The sequence below is a fragment of the Nylanderia fulva genome, unplaced genomic scaffold (assembly GCF_048542155.1).
Source record: "Nylanderia fulva isolate GAGA-0341 unplaced genomic scaffold, ASM4854215v1 Scaffold473, whole genome shotgun sequence".
Taxonomy (NCBI): domain Eukaryota; kingdom Metazoa; phylum Arthropoda; class Insecta; order Hymenoptera; family Formicidae; genus Nylanderia; species Nylanderia fulva.
In genome coordinates this window covers 34,409-56,098 of record NW_028190558.1, presented here as the reverse complement: position 1 = coordinate 56,098, position 21,690 = coordinate 34,409, and the positions used below count along the sequence as shown (strand labels likewise).

Genomic DNA, 21,690 nt, shown 5'->3' with positions numbered 1-21,690 from the left:
ATAAGACAAACATAAGATAAAAAATATTGTATATACTAACCTTAATTTTTATGTTGATGTTTTTCACTTTGTTAAATCACTTTTTATTGCTAAGTGATCTTCTGAGATCACTTATTTTGAGTCAAAATGTCCTCTTATGCAAATAAAAAACACGTGCTGGTACACCAACAGACTGCGTATACGCTGCAGAGCGTTTTGGGCAACGTGTACGCGCCTACACGGTCACGCTTGCATTAGGATTAGGTAAGATTAGGTTACATTAAGTAGCGTCCATTAACGGTGACGTGTTGATTCTTTTACTTTTAGAACAAATCAACGTCAAGTCTTGACAAGATGACAACTTAGCAGTCATTCTGCTGAACGCGACTATTTTAAAGAAAAATATTTCAAATAAAAGTTGTTTGATTCAAAGGAGGTCATAAAGTAGATGATGCCCTTTATTTGATGAATATTTTAAGAGATATTTGAAGTGGTGTACGTGTTATTTTAAATTGGACACCCTAATATATATTTAGTTATAGCAGTAATAAATATAAATAAATAAATATAAATTATTTATTAAATATATCATAAATTAAACTTTATTTTCCTAATTTTAATTGTTGATCGTCACAGCACAACATCTTTATGATGTCACTGTGACATTTTCTTGCTATGACAGATTTTTTATCATTATTGTTACATTTCGTGATATACTAGTTATATCAATGTGACATTTTTGATGATATCACTGTAACATCATAAAGATGTTGTGCTGTGACGATTAAATATATATTTTATCGTCACAGCAGAACATCTTTATGATGTCACTGTGACATTTTCTTGCTATGACAGATTTTTTTATCCTTATTGTTACATTTCGTGATATACTAGTTATATCAATGTGACATTTTACAATGATATCACTTCAATTGTGATTAATGATATCACTGTTACCTTCCAATAATCTCACAATGACATCACAGTGACATTACATTTTTTTGTCACCTTGTGACTCTATTGTGAGCTTATTGTGATGTCACTGTGACATTTTTTGCTATGGGGGATATAATTAACTTATAAGATACATAATAACACAAATCGCTAACACAACTAATATGGTCAGTGCTGTTAATGTGGGCAATAAGAAGTTTTAGTAATATATATAAGTTATCATCTAATTGCATTCATTTATCGCTAAATAATTTTAATACAAGCCAACATTTTAATATAAAAATATTAATTTCTCTTTGATTTTAACGTAAAAATAAAAAATTCATGATTACACTAAATACACAAGTAACTATTATTGTGATACTTAAAAAATGATAAAACTTATTGACGTTGTTGCTTTGCCTGTAAAAAATAAAAGTAATAATAAATATGTTGTTATATCGAAAACTAAAATATACAAGTAAAACGTAAAACATACTAGTTCTCTGTCGTAGCGCGTTTTTGAGTGCCTTAACCAAGCTGACACATAGTTCTGAAATTGTTTATCTGTCAAAAATGGAAAGTGTTTTCTAGTCGATCCTACAAATGTAACAAAAAGTTAATATAGTACCGGTACAATTATTATGCTATTAAAAGCATTAATTTTTTATAATTATATATTTTTACATTTCTATATACGTTTTAAAATGTCCATAATTATTAGTGTGTTCACTTCGAAGTTGCCTTTGCGACCCATCCAAGAACATTTTGTACCCAATTTATTAGTAAATATTTTTTCTAGTCCAGCTTTTATTTGATCGTGGGGAGAAGTGCCTCCTAATAAATAGACAAATGTTTCCTACGAAAAAAATGTAAATACATATATATATATATACAATTGTTCGAGCCTTTTCTGGTAAATATTGAGCATCCTTTTTGTCTATTTTAATTTCAATTAAAGTCAGTTAGTCAGAAGGAAAAAGGGTTAAATATATATTTTTTAAAAATAGATATCAGTAGTTTTGGCATATTCAACAATGGTACAATGAAATTATAATGAATGTTATAAAATAATCCTAGTTTAATCAAGCTTGAACAATCAAACAAAATTGCTTTTGAAAGCAATTTCTTTCTAACCATTTACATTATTTTACCAGCTCGAACCTTGAATTTTGTCTCAAATATTCAAAAAACAAGAAATAAGAAATGTAGACTATTTTTACCATTTGTTTTTGTCCTTCCTCATTAGTTTTTAATGCGATGTCGAAATCAAGTAATTTTGTAAATTTCTTGAAAGGTTTGTTCGGAATAAGAGAAAAAGTACTACTACAGCTTGAACCAGATGCTGAGAGCAGTGGAAGCGAATTATTTGTACGCTCTAATTGCTTTAAAAATGCATTTTGTTGTTCCAATAATTTTTTAATCGCAATCGTGTTTTGCAGGATTGAAACAATATTCTGACTATCTGAAATATAAATTTACAAATTATATTACTATAAACAAAAGAACAATAAATATGAATGATTACCTGCTGGAAAATTTTCAAAAATGATATCGGTTGGTATCATATTATTTACTGGATTAACAGCATCTTTAGGATCTAAAATTTTTTGTATCATTATTGTATTTATTTAATATTAAATTAATAAATTAATAGACACTATATATATATTAAGCGGGATTACTTAAAATCGACTTGTATTGTTTAATACCTTATTGTACCAAAAATTATTTGTTTATACCTTCATCAGAAGTTACATGGTCTTCAGAGGCAATATTATTCTTTTTATTTTGACTCACGTTTATTGCTGTTTCATCCATATTTTCGATATCCTTGTCCAAGTTTTGGTTATCATCATTAATCAAATCTAAATGTATAAAAAATTACACTATTAAGCATTACTTTATTTGCAAGTTAAAAAAATAATGTTAAAGATTTATAAAAATAATATATATATTTATTTATTGTTATACCATTTGTCAACTGTTCATTTTCTAAATGCAAATCCATGACAGTCATTAACGGAGATGGTGTCATTCGCGGATTTGAATCGTCATCATTTAAGTTGTTTGCTGTAACTGGTTGGAATGTTTTCTTTTTTCTCCTCGGCCTAATTGCGAACATGATGTATCTGATGTATCGGTTCGAATTTTTTTATGTACAACATCTATAGCTTCCTTATATGAATCTGTAATTACAAATTATTTTATTAATTGTCTATATATATACATACATTTGTATTACATGATTTATATAAGTCTTTTCCATAACCGTATTCATAAATATTGGGAAGTTATGATTTGATATATTAAATACGAAAAAGTCATTTTTTTAATATAAAACATGTTTAATTAAGATATTATCTTATTATATACTATCAATATTTTTATGACAATACTTACTACTTTGAAATATTAGTTGCACTATGTATTTTTGCCAATTGTCTTTTGGGGGTTCTTTCCGTAATATATATTTCCTAACATTTTTTTCCGGCCATTTACACATTATTTGATCATTTGTAAATGTCATCCATGAGGTTGGTACAACTTCTACAGCGTTTGATTGGCCTTCTATATTGATAAATTCAATCACTGACCAAGTCTGCAAAGCATATAAACCATTTAATTTTCAATTAATAAACATTATTATAATGTTATAATATGATCCCACAAAAAAAGACATCACAGATGTAAAAAAAAAGCGCTAAGTTATATCTTTCGTCAGCAAGGGTTCGATTCCCGCTTCAGCGACTTTTCGGACCTATATTTTTCTCGCTTATTTCTCCATATGTAAGTTTCGAAATTAATTTATATGTGGAACGTTGGGATCTCAAATTGAGATACAGTTCCGTTTAATTAATTTTTCGTTTCGTTTCCTTGGCTCTATTGCCCAGCTTAGAAGACAGCATACTTATATTATTTATATTGAGAGCCGATAAAAATATTTATTTCTGAGTTTATTCACGCCTTGGGCTAATCACGGCGGTATTTACTAACATCTACTAAAAAGGCAAATGAAAAATATAGGATCGAAAGGGTCTGAATAGCTTAGTTGGTAAGAGCAGTCGCCCGGAAAGTGAAAGACAAGACGAAGTTTCCCCAAAATAATTAATTTCGAAACTTACATATGGAGAAATAAGCGAGAAAAATATAGGTCCGAAAAGTCGCTGAAGCGGGAATCGAACCCGCGTCTTTCACTTTCCGGGCGACTGCTCTTACCAACTAAGCTATTCAGACCCTTTCGATCCTATATTTTTCATTTGCCTTTTTAGTAGATGTTAGTAAATACCGCCCGTGATTAGCCCAAGGCGTGAATAAACTCAGAAATAAATATTTTTATCGGCTCTCAATATAAATAATATAAGTATGCTGTCGTCTAAGCTGGGCAATAGAGCCAAGGAAACGAAACGAAAAATTAATTAAACGGAACTGGTATCTCAATTTGAGATCCCAAAGTTCCACATATAAATTAATTTCGAAACTTACATATGGAGAAATAAGCGAGAAAAATATAGGTCCGAAAAGTCGCTGAAGCGGGAATCGAACCCGCGTCTTTCACTTTCCGGGCGACTGCTCTTACCAACTAAGCTATTCAGACCCTTTCGATCCTATATTTTTCATTTGCCTTTTTAGTAGATGTTAGTAATACCGCCGTGATTAGCCCAAGGCGTGAATAAACTCAGAAATAAATATTTTTATCGGCTCTCAATATAAATAATATAAGTATGCCTATATTTTTCTCGCTTATTTCTCCATATGTAAGTTTCGAAATTAATTTATATGTGGAACTTTGGGATCTCAAATTGAGATACAGTTCCGTTTAATTAATTTTTCGTTTCGTTTCCTTGGCTCTATTGCCCAGCTTAGACGACAGCATACTTATATTATTATATTGAGAGCCGATAAAAATATTTATTTCTGAGTAAAAAAATAATGTTAAAGATTTATAAAAATAATATATATATTTATTTATTGTTATACCATTTGTCCAACTGTTCATTTTCTAAATGCAAATCCATGACAGTCATTAACGGAGATGGTGTCATTCGCGGATTTGAATCGTCATCATTTAAGTTGGTTTGCTGTAACTGGTTGGAAGGTTTTCTTTTTCTTTTCCCTCGGCCTAATTGCGAACATGATGTATCTGATGTATCGGTTCAGAATTTTTTATATGTACAACATCTATAGCTTCCTTATATGACAATCTGTAATTTACAAATTTATTTTATATTGTCTATATATAAATACCATTGGTATGTACATGATTTATATAAAGGGTCCTTGTCCATAACCGTATTCATAAATATTGGGCAAGTTATGATTTGATATAATAAATACGAAAAAGTTTATTTTTTAATATAAAAACAATGTTAAATTAGATTTATCTTATAAGATTTGTTTCATGGGTTTTGATAAAAAAAACTTACTACTTTTAAATATTAGTTGCCATTTATTTTTGGCCCAATGTCTTTTGGGGGTTTTTTCCGTATATTTTCCTAACATTTTTTTCCGGGGCCATTTACACATTATTTGATAAAAGGTGGAGAGGATGATAGGAAGAAACGAAAGAAAGCCTAATATGAGCAAGAATACAGAAAGTGCTGAATAGAGAGATAGGTGGGATAGACAATTAGGAGTTAAGGAGTAATTATGGAAGAGATAGGGTAGAAGATAACATAGAAGTTAGGGCGAGAAATGGAAATTGAAGATAGAAATTTGGAAAAAGGAGGGGGAATGAGAGAAGAACGAGAGAATTGAGAAATAGTGAGAAGCCTGGAGAAGCAGTTCTAGATTTTGAGAAGCAAGATTAGATTCAAGATGAAGAAAGATGTAAGAGAAAGAGATGGGGGCGAAGGAGGGATTAATGGGATAACGAGACAATAATGGAAAGTGAAGGACATAGGAAAGAATTAGAATAGGAAGGAAAGAGAAGAGAAAGAACACACATATTAATAAAAAGAATTGGGAAAGGGAAGGAAGTGTAAGAGTAAAGAGTAGAGAAATTAATTTCAAGAATGAGGATCGACCTGCAGGAGATAGAATGGATAAGGATTTTGAAAGGAAAGGAGGGAAAGGAGTGAACATGGTGTTAGTAAAATTAGGAGTGGAGACACAAAAAGAACGGTAATGGAGAGGAAGAAGATATTAAGATGTTCAAACGCTGGTGATAATATAAGATGCTTTACCATTGGTAGAGAGAGAAAGATAAAATGGAGACTAATAGGAAATCGCGGAGATATAATGGAGGACAGGAACAATGTTGGACCGAGCTATGAAGGATAAAAAATCCATGATGTCATGGTGTAAATGGGAAAAGGAGGAAGGTTTCTAAAAATTGGAAGGAAATTAGAGAAGTGTATAGAGGAACTGAGGGGGTGGAAGAAGGTTGTCTGAAGACAGGAATGGAGAACAAAAGGATATAAGAAGGAGAATAGAAGAAGGAGGAAAGTGAGGAGGGGAAGGAACAATAGTAATTAAGAGAAGGAGGAATGGAGAATGGGCGTGATTAGAGAGAAAGGAACAGGAGAGAAAGGAAAAAGGAGGGGAAGTAGAGAAGAATGGAAGATAGGTTTTTGGAATGTGGCAGGGCTGAAGAATAAGGAAGGAAAGTTCTGGAAGGAAATAGAAGATTGGGAGGTGGTGGTGATGATGGAAACATGGATAGAGGAAAGGGGGTGGGAGCGATTAAAAAGAGGTTACCGAAAGGATATAGATGGGGAGAGAAGCAAGCAGCAAAGAAGAGAAAGAAGAAAGGAAGACCGATGGAGGGAATGGATCATGGGGGTAAGGGAGGAGAGGGGAAAGATAAAAGTATCAGGAATGGGAGAAAAGGCGGAGGGATAATGATGGCGGATTTAGAAGTAGGAAGAGAGAAGTGGAGGGTAATAGGCGTATACATCAACGGGGACATGGAAAGGAAATTGGAGGAAATGAAGGAATGGCTGGAAGAGAAAGAAGAAAATAAAATGGACCGATTGTGGGAGGAGATTTCAACGCAAGGGACAGGTAGAAGGGGGGGGTGATAGGAGGGGAGGGAGGAAGAGAAAAAGAAGATCAAAGGACAAGAAAGTTAATGAGGAAGGGAAGAAGTTATAAAAGAGTTGGAAGAGGTGGGATGGGGAATTTTTAACGGAGTGGATAAGAGGTGACAGGAAGGGGGAGGTAACATATACAGGAGGAAGAGGGAATCGGTAATAGATTACGTGGTGGGAGAGGATAGAGTAAAGAAAGGATAAAGAGAATGGAGGTGGGAGATAACATAGAATCAGGACCATCACCCCATTGATTGTAACGCTAGAAAGAAGAGGAGGGGCTGAAACAGGGGAAAAAGGTGGGGAGGGAAAAGGAATAAGAAAAAGAGGAGATGACAAAGAGGGGAGGAGAAAGAATAAGAGAGAATAGAGTGGGGAGAGGGTGGAAGGAGGGGATTGAAGAGGAGCTAGAGGAAAAATAGGAAGAATAGAATGAGGAATTGAGAGAAGTAGAATAAGATAGTGGAGAAGGTAAAGGAAAGGGTGGTGGGACGAGGGAATGTGAGGAGAAAGGAAATAAGTGAGGAAAAAGTTAAGGGAATTGGAGGAAAAAAGGAGGAGGAGGAGAATGATGTAATAAAAGTACAGTCTTAATATAATCTAATGTTTAAAGAAAAAGTTAGGTAGTATAGGCTAAGAATTTTACAAGGAATGCGATCTAGGTCATAGAACGGAGGAGAGGTATGGAAGATTATTAACATGGGAATGAAAAGATCTAGGGGGGTGGAAATGAGGAGATAAAGTCTGAGAATGGCAGAATCCTTTATTTAATTTATTTGTTATTTGATATCAGGTAAAAGTGTGTAATAGGGATGAAAAAGAAACAAAGGGAGAGGGATGAGAAGCAGGAGATAGCAGGGATAAGTGAGAGGATGTCTTTGAAAACTGCAGAAAGGAAAAGCAGCGTTTAGATGTGTTAACCAACTTTAGTTTTGGCATTGGCATGGGATAGGGTAATAAGAGTTGTAATGGAAATGTGCAACAGATATGGAGAGGAAGAAGGATGGGCCGGAGAGTGGAAAGAAGGGATAATAGTGGCCACTGTTGAAAAATGGAACGTGTTAATAAAGTGGGAGAACATATAGGGAGTAACATTTTGATTGCCCAACGGCTATACAGAATACGTGGGATTTTAACTGAAGGTTACAGAAGAATGGCGGGGAGACTATATACCGGATAGTCCTACCGGTTTTAGAGGAGGGAATGGGGGTGATGGTATAGTATCTATAGTGTTGACACTATCTGGGTGCTAGAGGGGTAAACAAGAGGGGGGGAAAGGTAGTCGCGGCATTTATGGACCTGAAGGCGGCGTTTTGATTCGTAGATAGGGTAGTTGTTAATGTAGGCAATGAGAGGATGGGGAGTGAGGAGGGATTAAGGAGTAGGATAGATAGGTGTACATGGAAACGAGGAGTAAGGTTTTTTTAAGAGTGGGGAAAAGGGAGGAGGAAATTTTAGGACGCAAGGGGGTGAGGCAAGGTTTGCCCAATTATCCTCACTTATTCATTTTTGCTGACTAGCGGATATAGGATTGCTAGAAAAGAGTTTGGGGGGGGGGTGAAACTGGGAGGGGAAAAGGTGCATTTTTTGGCGTCCGCAGATATATGGTCCTGTTGGCGTGGGATGAAGACGGGACATGATAACTCTGTTGGGGGAAAATGGAAAGTTATAATAGGACAAGAAAAGGTTAGAGTTGAATGTGGATAAGACAAAGGTAATGAGGTTTAAAAAGTAAGGAGGCAGAAGAATAGAGTGGAGTGGCGATGGAAAGGCAACAAGTTTAGAGGAAGTTAAAGAATTCACATATTTAGTGTATCAAAGCTACAGAACGGGGGGCAAAGGAGGCGCAGGTAAAGAAACAGAGTTCGTAAAGCGGACGGCGGTTATACTCCAGGTTTCTTGGTCATTGGAAAGAGAAGGTTTGCAGGAACTGGCTGAAAATAGTATGGCTAATGGAAGGTTTTTGTGGGGAGGGGACTGTGTTGGAAATCTGGGGCAAAGAAAAAATATGGGGAATGGAAGGAGATGAGAGAGGGTGGAGAGCATTGCAGGAGCGATGGATTAGGTGTACCGTTCATGAGTAATGGTGCACGCCGGGATATATGTTACGAGAGGAGATAGGAAATAACAATTTAGGGTATAAGGGCAAGTAATTAGGGGGCGGTAAGGGTATGAAGGATGTTTGGAGTGACGGGCAGGTGGAGGAATTTAGCTAGGAAATTGTTTTGCGGATATTGAACGCGAGGACTAAGGTGAGCGACCGGCACGCACGACTGTGGCGGCATACGGGGGCCCCTTCTGGGAACAGAGACATCGAGGGGACCGAGATGGAGGACCCCCGGGGCCGGAGCGGCCGTACTCTTCGAGGGTGAGGGGTTGGGACCCATACAGCCAGGGAAAGGCATCAAGGAGGCCAGGTTGGAGAGGAGAACAGATGAGTCGAGATATAGAGATGGTATGGGAATGGAGGAGGAGGTTTACCCGAATAACCTGAGCAAATGTATTTGTGGTGGGGGTAGTAATTGATATGATTAAAAATCAGGTTCAACATGACCAATGATATGAGGTGGGCGGATACAACTTGTAAGAAATTGGGCAAAATATTTGAAGGAGGTTTAATATGTTGATTGGCGTGCATGAACTGACAACATTGGTGTAGCATTTGATAGGAGACTGTGGTTGAGAATGGGGGAAGGTCAACTGTGGTAAGAATGCAGAAATACGGCAGTAGGAGAGCAGGTGAAGGATGTGGATTATAGAATATCGAAACATATGTACAGAGGGGAAACGGAGAAAGGAGGGATTGAGGAAAGGAGGAAGAAGATCAGTGAGGATAATGCGTGCGGTCTGCCTTAAAGGTTGGTGGCGCATGTCTAGGGATCGGGAAAGCCGAAGCGAAAAAAACGATAGGTAGGGACGGGCTCTTCTCTTTCCTCTCTCTATCTTTCCTCTCTCCAACCTAACTCTAAATTAGTAAGATCAAGTAGGTTTAAAAGGTATAATTAAGCAGTTATTTGTAAATTAGATGTAAGAGTATAGTTAATATAGTAGATATAAGTACATTGTACTGTAAGAGGTTTGTAGGTTGGGGAACGCTCCTTCAAGCGCCTTCAATCCCTTAAGGGACGAATAAAAGAATTGACTATATATATTTAATTCATCTTTATATTTGAATAACCTGACTAATTATGTAAATTAAATTATTTTAAAAAAAAACAAAAACTGGACTGTCTCTCCCTTCGGTCCCCAGTTCTTCTCTCTTTTTCTCACCTCCTTTTAGCCTCCCTCGCTATCCTCCACTCCCAAATTACTCCCTTCCTTTCTCTCTCCCCTCCTTCTTTACCCATCACTTTTCCCAATATCTTTTAAACAAACCAAAAAATTAAACCGTTAATTTCCAAAAAGGTCATATAAGGCACAAAGAATAAATTTAGAAAGTAAAAAATTTAAAAAAGTATAATAACAATTTTTCAAATTTACAAAAATTAAAACAATAAAAGTAAAAATAAAAGTAAAAAAAAAATGTACTGTACAAAATAATTAGCGAGCTGTTTTTTGTTGTATTTGTTACTTTTAATAACACATTAGTAAAATAAAAATACATTAAATCAACGTAAACTAATTTTTTTTTCATCCTGCAAATAACGACTTTCAATAAATAGAAATCTATAAACATATTACGGCATTCTTGTCTTAATATTACGTACGTACTTTAACGAAAATTACGTAGGGGAACGATTAACGACACTTGGCTTAACACACCTATTTACGATGGCTAATAAAACATCTTACGATTAACGTTAATTACTTGGCTCGATATTTTTCGAATGACATAGTGGCTAGCTGAACATAGATTCGATATACCATGTTGAATATATGTATATATGTAACATGCAAGAAATTTTCATATTAAACAGATTCAACGATTGGGCAATAGTAATGGGCCTAATCAGTTAAAATTATAAAAATGAATTTACTATACATTAATATTATATGCTTCAAGACGTATTACATTATACATATATATGTTATTAATATATGTATATACCAGGGTTGGGAAGTAACGAGTTACTTGTAACGAAGTCAGTTACAGTACTTTTATTTTCGGTAACTATAACTTAACTTCGTTACTTTTTTTCCATCTGTAACGGTAACTGTAACTTAGTTACATTTTTTTAGTACTAGTACTATTTTAATAGTTACTTTATTAGTTACTTTTTTGGAAACATGCGCTAAAAAGTATTGTTTAAGTATGGTAGCCGTTATATTATTAAATTAAATTTTGATAACAGTAGCATATGGATCTTCATATGATTTAATCTTTTACCTAATTACCTAAAATTTTCATTTTGTGTACATAAAATAATATAACCACTAATTAAGATCGACCAATCACAGTCAAATATTTAAAAAAATTCTAAAGATAATAATTGATCGATTGCTTGCGACTTTGCGATTACCATTTAGTAACTTACTATAACTATTTTTACTGTTTGTATATAAAGATCATTCATACATTGATGTTAATTGCAAAGTCGCAAGCAAATCGATCAATATTACATTCAATAATGTGTTTAAATACTTGCAACTGTAATTGTGGCAATAAAATGTAAGCCTCTTATAGTTTAAAACAATGTATAATTATTTTTAAAAGTAACTGAAAAGTAACCAACGAACTCGTTACTTTTAGAGTACCTGTAACTGTAACGAGTTATTTTTTAAAACATCGGTAACTATGGTTATAACTGTAACTAGTTCTAGTTTTCAAAAATGGAAATAACTGTACTGTAACCTAGTTACTTTTAACAAAGTAAACTTTCCCAACCCGAGTATACATATATTAAGTTAATGTAATTGAGGCATTTCAAAGTGTTAAAGTTACATTGATCAATTAAAATATAAATGAAATAAAATTTCTTGATTCTGATAACATGTTTTAAAAGCATTTTGCAATGTTTTCCCCTTCCTGATCGCAAATCAACAGTTTCGAGATAGATGGTTAAATCGCATTATTTGGTTCATTAATGAATTTTTTTAATAAAAAAGATTCAAATATAATTTAATTAGATTCTTTCCTTTCGGACTAATTTTGACTTCAACTCAATTAATCATTTCCTCTCCAAATATAGGATGCGCTTCTGTGTGTGATATATTCTGTATATACACATTTCGTTACTAATCAAATCATTTTAGGACGTTTCGTAGTCAAAGGGCTATAATACAACAACCATCGCTAAGTATTTTTTGTACATTACATTTTTTTTAACTTTATTTTTACTTACTTTTATTTTTTAATTTAATTAAAATATTTATTTAAAACATTTTACTTTTTTAATTTCCTAAATTTAATTCTTTGTTCCTGTAAATTACCCTTTTCTGAATATACGTTTAAATATATTTGGAATTAATAATTATTTAGAGATATAATTATTTTTTTATATATTCTATTTATCTAAATATTTTATAAAAATATATACTTGACAATGTAATTACATTCCAGTTTAAAATTAATTACATAATTATTCATGTTATTAAATATCAATATCCATAACTATAATCTATATATATCTTTTACCACTTTAAACTCTGAACTGTTTATTTTGTTATTGATCTAGATTATAAACGTTTTAAAATACAAGCACTCAATTAACCTTTAGTATCATTATAACAAAGACATATATCTAAATATTTATATTTGTTGTCATTACTAGTGCAACTTTTTTGATTTGACCTACTTTTTGATGCTAAAAAGAATCTTTTTAAAAACAAAAAAACCTTTTTTTTTTCTTCGTATTATCAATATAATTATGTAGCGCATTTTTAATTTTTTGATTTCCTATTTTTGATGCTAATATTTTAAAATATAATTTTTTCTTTCTAAGTATTGATTAACAAAAAATCCCAATCTAGCATTTATAAAATATAATTTTTGAGAAACTATTTTTGATATGATTAATTTTGTGGCAAGAATTTATTTTGGCATATAAGACCTACTTTTTGAGAAGACTTATATGTTTTTATTATTATAACGAACTATTTTTTGTGCTGACAACAGATATAACTTCGCGATCTTTTTTTTTTTTTTACATCTCTGTGATGTCTTTTTTTTGTAGATTGTCACATTTTTTTGCAAGATCATTAACACAATCATTAATAATTATATTTTTTTATATTTATAATGAAGAAGACGACATAGAGATGCTGAGGACCCAAGAGAGAGAGCGGAGAGAGGCAAGAGGGAGCAATAGTTATCAAGAGAGAGCGATAGAAATCGGGAGAGAGCACGTAGATAGCTAGATATCAGCGATAGAGAGCGTAGAGAGTGGCGATAGAAAAAGCGTAGAGAGAGCGAGAGGACGATAAGAGTGCGATATAAATTCTTTGATATACTATATATATCGTAAAAATAAACTAGATGATAGCTAAATAAACTATATATATCTGTAGTATGACAAAATAAGTCAATAAACAGCTAACAGAACAGAAAATATCGATAAAAACCGATAAATGATCAGAGAATACGAGATATATCAATATAACTGCTATTATATCTTTATATATCGCGAAAACTCGCTATATATACTCTGTATATAGCTAATCTACTCGATATATATCTTATAGATATCTATAAATACTCTGTATATATTCGTTATAAATCTAAGATAAACTCTAGCTAATCTTGATATATCTAATAAATAATGCTCTATATATATCGCTAACTAAATCTATTATATGAGTCTATAATTGAAACTCTAAAAAAACAAAAAACCTATAAAATATCTAATATCATAACTAATATGCTATCTAATATATATGCTATATAAATCTATATAATTCTATATATATCTATTGAAAAAAATCTATATATACTCTTTATAAAACTATATAGCTCGAATATATCTATAGAAATCATATTATACTATATAGAGTGATCTTTATATTACTATATAATTCTTGGAACATCGATAGAAATCTATATATATCTTGATAGACTGCTATATATTTCTTGGAGATATCTGTTAAATATCAATAATATATCTAGAATATAAGCTAATTATATGGCTGCTAGATATTTCTATATAATCTATAGAACTTTATATTAACTATAGAATCTAGAAACATCTTATAAAATCTATATATATCTAGAAAAAAACCTTATATATCTAGATAATACTATATATTCTATATAACGCTATAGATATCTATATACAAATCTGTATATATCTAGATAAATTGCTAAAAAATCGATATGATATCTTTATATAACTATATATGCTATAAACACGCTATATAAATAAAAAAACCGAGATAGATTAGCTAACTAACATATTTATCTATGATATATCTTATATTCCTATATAAGCTCGATAGATAGCTTGATATATCTATATATGCCTCTTAGAAATCTATATATCTATATATAACTATAATAAAGCTATAAACAGCTTATAAATTTATAAAGATCTAATAAAAACCTAGTATATCGTATATACTACTTATATATCTAGAGACTCTATATATATTTTTAGAATCTATATTAGCTATAAACACGTATATAAAGTATAAAAAAACCTATATATATTTCTGAATACTATATTTTCTATATATATCGAATATTCCTTATAACTCGATATATAGCGTGATATAGTCTATATATCCTTAAGTAAATCTATATTATCTATATATAACTATATAATATCTGAAACATCTATATAAAGTGATAAATATCTTGAAAAATCTATCTCCGCAACCATGGGCCCTTAATCAAGTTCTTAAGGCCCTCATTTTACTAAAAAAAAATCGCGCTTTCGATTGATATTTCATCTTGAAAAATTTTTCCGTTCATAAAATTTTTAAATTTTTTGTTTTTATTCGGGGTACGAAATCGTGTACGACGTCCGGGTAGGATAACAGAGTCCAGGGGGAAAAATTTTCGCTTTGTTCGATATTTTCGCTTTTTTTTTTCGTATCTTTCGAATTTTTTTTTGTTTTTTTTGTGTTGTATTTTTTGCAATAACAGATATAATTTGGCGAACGCAACCCGTCTCCTGATTCCGTATCTACCAAAAATACCTAAACTTTATTTGCAATTATTATATTTTATTTATCTTGCTATGAACAAGGCATTATATAAAACCTTTGTCGTAAGGAAATTTCCCCCCCTTTCCCCTTTAATGCGTAATATGGACTGTGTCAATCATATGACAAATGTTTTTTTTGCTGAATTCATTTTACTAGTCTGGGGTAAACGATGATTTTTTTCCCTCTTATCCAAAAAAAATTTAAATTTTTCCCCTTAAACTTGCCTAGCAATAACAAATGAAATTCCTCGGGGAACTTGAGATACGAAACCAAATTTAGCTTTTCGAAAAGGTTGTATCTTTAGGAAATTCCTCATCTAATTTATTTCGATTTGAAATAGCCCGAAATTGTGCATTTGTTTGTAAAAAAGTCATTTTTCCATAACAAGGTCCCTTCTTGAAGTTTTTTGTGCAGCATTAAGCCGATATTTTTAATACATAAAAAAAATGTTTTGGGGCGGGAGCATCCAAAAAATTTTTCCCAAAACTTACTTTTATTTTTTTTTTTTTATTTTTTAAAAATTTTTTTCAAATTTTTGAACTCTGTTAAAAATCATTTAAAAAATTGGTTAATAGGGTTTTTTTGGTTTTTTCTTGTGTCCGTGATAATCCCAGCCCCCAAAAGGTTTTTTAATTTTTTTCAACCAGTTTTAGATCTATGGAGATAAAATAGGCCGTTTTACTTTTTAAAGAATTAGATATCGGTAAACCATCAGTTTTTTTAAGGTAATCTATTTCTCATTTTGCATAAAGTTTTTGCAAATTTAAACATTTTTAAATTATCCTACGTAGCCCATTCCATGCCAATGTGACAATAGAAACCAGGAAACCCTTTAGTTCTTGGACATGAACTTGGTTTTTTAAAAAGAGTTCGCAGTTTTTTGTAATTGGAAATATCACTCGTAGAATACCCAACAATTCATTCAGGCAGATTGAACTAAGCAAAATGTCTGTATTTTAAAAACCATTGTTTCACAGCGTTAAACTATGAAATCATTTACAATAGGGAGATTATTAAATAAATTTTCAAAATGATAAAGAAGTATCTGAACAGTTAATTTCTTCAATCACATCAATATATTCCAATGGTTCAATCTCATTTTTTCGGAATCTCGGGAATCACATTATCATGGTTTTCACTTGTTCTTGTTTTTCATTATGTTTCTTTGCAGTATCTACATTTATATTTGTAGTATTTTACAATTTATGACAGTATCTACATTTATAATTGTTTTTATGTTAGGCAAATTATTCGTCTGAATTAATTGTCGATTCACTGCAAGATGTGTATGAATTCTTTTTTTACCATCCGTCTCATATGACGTTTTGTAACAAAACATTTTTTTTATGTAGCCATTATTGTTTTAATTTTTATGTCAGTATTGCTATTATTGACTTGATAAAAAAATCACTGAAAAAATTAAAATCATCACATGAGATGCTCATATAGTTAATACGTAGTTTTTAAGATTTTTATGGTATTTAACGTTATTAAAATAATATATATATACACAATATATACTTACTGGCAGGAATCTCGAACGTCACCAACAGGCAGATCCATTGCTTCCAGTTATAAATAAAGATGAATTTAAAATTTAATTATAAAACGACTTATAAAACCTCCAATAAAGCCCAACAAACACAATTGTCTTATTATTATATTTGGGTATTCTTATTCACATACGAAAGCTCCTGCGACGAAACGCCGCGCTCCCTAGTTACGCGTATCACTCGTTGCTAACGAACGAGCGGTGATTATTATAGATTCCTAAACATTCTTGGAACATGTATGAGATATTTGTGGTATAGTAAATATGTTACAATAGATTTTTTTTTAAGTCCCCGAGTGAAATATTTTTTCGACTGTCGCAAAGATAAATTGAGTACATATATGTATAAACCACGATTATTTATAAATATTTCAATTAAAATATTTGTACATTTTTTAAATAAAAATATGAAACTATACTTTTGTTTATTTAACTATGTTTTGCATGAAACGTTAAAACAAAAACTATTTTCAAAATATTATAAATTTTATAAAATATTAAAAATTCAGTGATTATTAATGTTACGTACTTTATTTATTAATGTATATATACGTACCTTATTTATATTAATGTATATATATACGTACCTGATATTTACTAAAAAAGCTTTTGTGTTATCATTTCAAAAACGTTGATGTAACACAATTGTACAAAAACAATTGTACAAACACAAATATATAAATCTGCAATGCAGTGTAAGATTTTTGAATATGTTACAAAGTAAATGTTTCATATAAAACGTTCATAGAATATTATGAAATTAAATGTTTCAGGAATGTCACAAATGTAACATTGCTGTAATGTCTCTGAACGTTACAAACTAAACATCCCAAATGAAACGTTTATGGAATGTTTTAAAATATATGTTTTATGAACGTAGCAAATGTAACATTGCTGTCATGTCTCTAAGGTTACAAACTAAACATCCCAAATGAAACGTTTATGGAATGTTTTAAAAATACATGTTTTTATGAACGTCGCAAATGTAACAATGCTGTAATGTCTCTGAACGTTACAAACTGACATCCCAAATGAATGTTTCTAGGATGTTGCCAAACATTTCTTTTACTAACATTTCAAATTAATCGATATACAGCCAAAAATGTTCATTTCTGGAACAAGTGCATGAATGTTGCAATTGAAATGTTATTTGAAACGTTTACGAAACATTTCATAACATATTTATTTAACGTTTCAAATTTGCAATATTATTGCCGAATGTAAACATCCCCTGTATGTTTCAATGTTTAGCGGGTATATATATATATAATTTTTCTTTATAAATCAATAAAATCAATGGTTCAAAAGCACTATTATATAAATATATTATTTAAATACATCTAATATATAAATTTGATTTAAACACACCTTTATACTGCGCATGATGCAACAACGCCTTAACCGAAACAAATATTTTGGAAATCGTTCGTTTATATACAACAGCAAGTGAGTAATACAATATAGAATATATATAAAAAAAATAAAATTACATAACTTAAATAATGTATAATAATAGAAGTTTTTATAAAATGTCCCTTAATTTTCTTGCTTCTTCTGACATTATTTCATAATGTGTTTTTTAGTTTTACAATTCCGCTATTTTTCCTCGTTTTTCTACTATATTATATTATTTTAATTTACATTATTTTTACTATGAAAAACCGCTTTTGTAGAAAGAAGTTGTTGATTTATCGTTGTCTCTCTTTCATCATATGCAGATTCATTGTTGTTTGTTTATTTTTGTTACATAATTGTTATTTTTTTGAAAATAATTTTTAAAATTATTTTATTCTTTTATTATTTCCCCTTTTTTCGTTTCTGTTCCCCTCAGAGAGGCGAAGAAAGGCAAAGATTTACGCAATAAACTTAATGACGCGGAAATCGACGTGAGTCCCGTGAGTCTCTCAACTAATTCTCGGTACTAAATTATCTACAGCTAATTGCTCGGTATCGATCGTTATATTTCCCTAATGACTCACGGGTCTCTGCCGAATCCGCGCTTACCGGACGATCGAGGAGGTGGCCTTACAGTATTTCGCCGTCGCAGTTGGCTGTAGTGGGTCGTTGTCCCTGAGTGTGCTCGCAGGACACCGGCTTGCCGAACAGTGATTTCCTTTCGGGCCGGCGGGACCTCGGAAGGTACGCTGGTGAGGAGGGGGAAGACAATGCGCGCCACCCCGGCCCGGTTGCCAGGTTTCGCGGCAGCGTTGCGCCCCGCGCCGGACCCGGAATCGACCCTCGTATCGACTCCGGTGTCTCGCGGCTGGTCGCGGACTCCCGCCGCCAAATTCAAATCCCAGCCCTCGGGAGCGACGATGCAGCAGGTCCATTTTCGGCGGGTCCCGTCCACACCTCGTATGGCCGTATGCTGATGTTCCAAACGACCTTTCTTGGCTGAGGGAAGTCGTCCCGGGGTGATCCATCCCGTTAGATCTCCGCGTTTCTCTCGAGGCGTGGTGGCGGGCCCCTCAGGGGCATCATCCTTGTCGGGGGATGTAGGCGCCTTTTACTCTCTGCTCTGGACTGCTCCTGTTCGTCCCATCGAGGCTTGTAACGAGTTTCTCTGCAGTATCGCTTCCTTATTTTCTCGGTACCGCGTATATGTTATTGTTCGTAATACTCACCGGGCCGGTCGCTCAGTCTCCGCTCCTCCCCTTTCGAGGTCGTTCCTCCGTCGTCTGTCCAGGTCCTCTTTTCCCTAAAACAATGGCCGTTCGCCTGGCCTACCACCTCGATCCCGATATAGAGTGCGGGCGAGCTAGCGAAAAGGTCGCTGCTCACCCGCACGAGACACAAAATAATACAGCGCTCTCAGACGCTTCCCGGCTAGGGCGCGTCCGCCCTTGTGACGGGCTCAAAAAGACCACGTCACAACATATGGATAAATTGCTCAAAATCCTTCAACCAAGACTTTTGCCTACATTACCAAGATCATCGACAACGTTTTTTAAAAGCAATACTTCATATTATGAAATACACAAAATGGAAGACTACAATAACATTACAAATGGAGAATATTCGTATTTTGGTATCGAACAAGGATTGCAATTTTGCATCAATTCGGAAATCCATCCTAACAATAGTACTATGGAATTACAAGTCAATATTGATGGAATAAAATTATTTAAATCGAGTACAAAATCTATGTGGCCTATTCTAATTAAAATACATTTCAAGCCGGATATTTATAAGCCTTTCGTAGCTGCTGCTTATGTGGGAAATAGCAAACCAAAATCAGTCAATTTGTTTTTGAAGGATTTCATTGCTGAGGTCAATATCCTGCAAAATAGAGGCATAGTTATTAATAACAAATATTATAATATAAATATAAAGTGTTTTATCTGTGACACCGGTCACAACGCAAAATATGGTTGCGAACGATGTCTGGTAGAACGTCAAACTCATCATAAAATTGCCACATATTTAGACATTAATTCTTCTAAAAGAACCGATGAAAGTTTCCGAAATTTTTCACATGTGGAACATCATACAGCAGCATCACCTTTAATATACATACAGCCGTCAGTGAACATGGTCAATGATTTTCTTCTCGACTCGATGCATTTGTGTTATCTAGGAGTCATGAAACGTTTAATTGATGCTTGGATGATATTTGATTTTAAAACGCATCTTAGTAGCAGTCAGAAGAGGATATTATCAAGCCGAATGGAGGAAATAAGATTTCAACAGCCCGACGAATTCCATCGAAAGATTAGAGGTATTGAGCACCATGCTAGATTTAAAGCCATGGATTATCGTTTCATCTTGTTATTCTGCGGACCTATTAAATTAAAAGACATTTTAGATAATTACAAATATAAACATTTTATTACTTCATGTAGCTTGTCGAATGTTATCGATGGAAAATGCAGTTGAATATACAAATTATATAGAAAAATTACTTACCAAGTTTATTGTTCTAGCAGAAAAACTTTATGGTCCACAATTTGTAGGTTTAAATGTCCATAACTTAATGCATATTTCAGATGATGTAAGAAATATGCAGTGCGGGTTGAGTTCGATAAGCGCGTTTCCATTTGAAACTTATTTAGGGCAATTAAAAACTATTATAAGATCACCTCATAATATTATGGCGCAACTGGCTCGAAGGCTACATGAAGTTAATTCATATTTAAACCAATCATGTTCACTTCCATCTGTACATATTTTAAAAGGTATACAATATTTTTAAATATGATTTGAAATGTTATTCAATATAAAGACGTAAAAATTTATAAAAAAAAAATAGTTACGAGACTACCAAAAAGAAAAGGTACAGAGGAAGGGATAACAAGCAAAACACTAAAGATATTATTAATTCCTGGTAATAAAAGAAGAGCTTAGAGTTGTAATAAATAAATACCTCAAGTTAGGATACTGTCCGAATAGCTGAAAAACGTCTATGATTATATTTATACCAAAGATGAATAAGCCAAAAAAGGCAGTGAATATAGGTCAATCAATATTTTGCCAACAATAGAAAAAGTTTTAGAGTTAGTGGTAAAGAAGCAAATTGAAGCTTATGTGGAGGCTAATAATTTCATAACAGAGCACCAATCAAGATTCAGAAAACATCACTCATGTGAGGCAGCAATACAAATCATTATGGATGAATGGAATATCTTAATTAGTGAAGGTAGAATTGTAGGGGTAATATTTGGATGGATCTCAAACAAGCGTTTGAGACTAGAGACAGGGACAGATTGCTAACTAGATTGGAAACTAAAGAATATAAAATATATAAAAATGTTTAAGAAAAATAGATCAATTTACGAGAATGTAGTAAGTAAAGTCTTAAATGGAGGTTCAATAAATAACGTTGCAAAAATTTTTGACATTGATTATAGTACCCTATCGGAAGAAACAAAGAAGGCCCGTTCTGTTAAGCTTCGTAGACAGAGACAGATTGCTAAAGGAAATGAATCAGTATGGTCTAAAAAATATAGTGTGGAATGGTTTAAATCATACTTGAAGAATAGAACGCAACATGTCTGTTTCAATGGTGAATGGTCTGACATGATCGTAACAGAGTATGGTGTACCGCAGAAATCGATACTGGATTCATTGCTATTCAATATATATATATATATATATATTAACGATATTGTAAAT

General features: G+C 32.5%; 1 protein-coding gene across 1 annotated transcript; it reads left to right on the top strand.

Moving 5' to 3' along the window:
• Window positions 1–19,284: 19,284 nt before the first annotated feature.
• On the top strand, window positions 19,285–20,770 carry LOC146721448 (uncharacterized). The gene is given in 2 exon segments (XM_085486751.1): window positions 19,285–20,405; window positions 20,407–20,770. Coding segments are annotated over 2 exon segments (1,485 nt in total).
• Window positions 20,771–21,690: the final 920 nt, after the last annotated feature.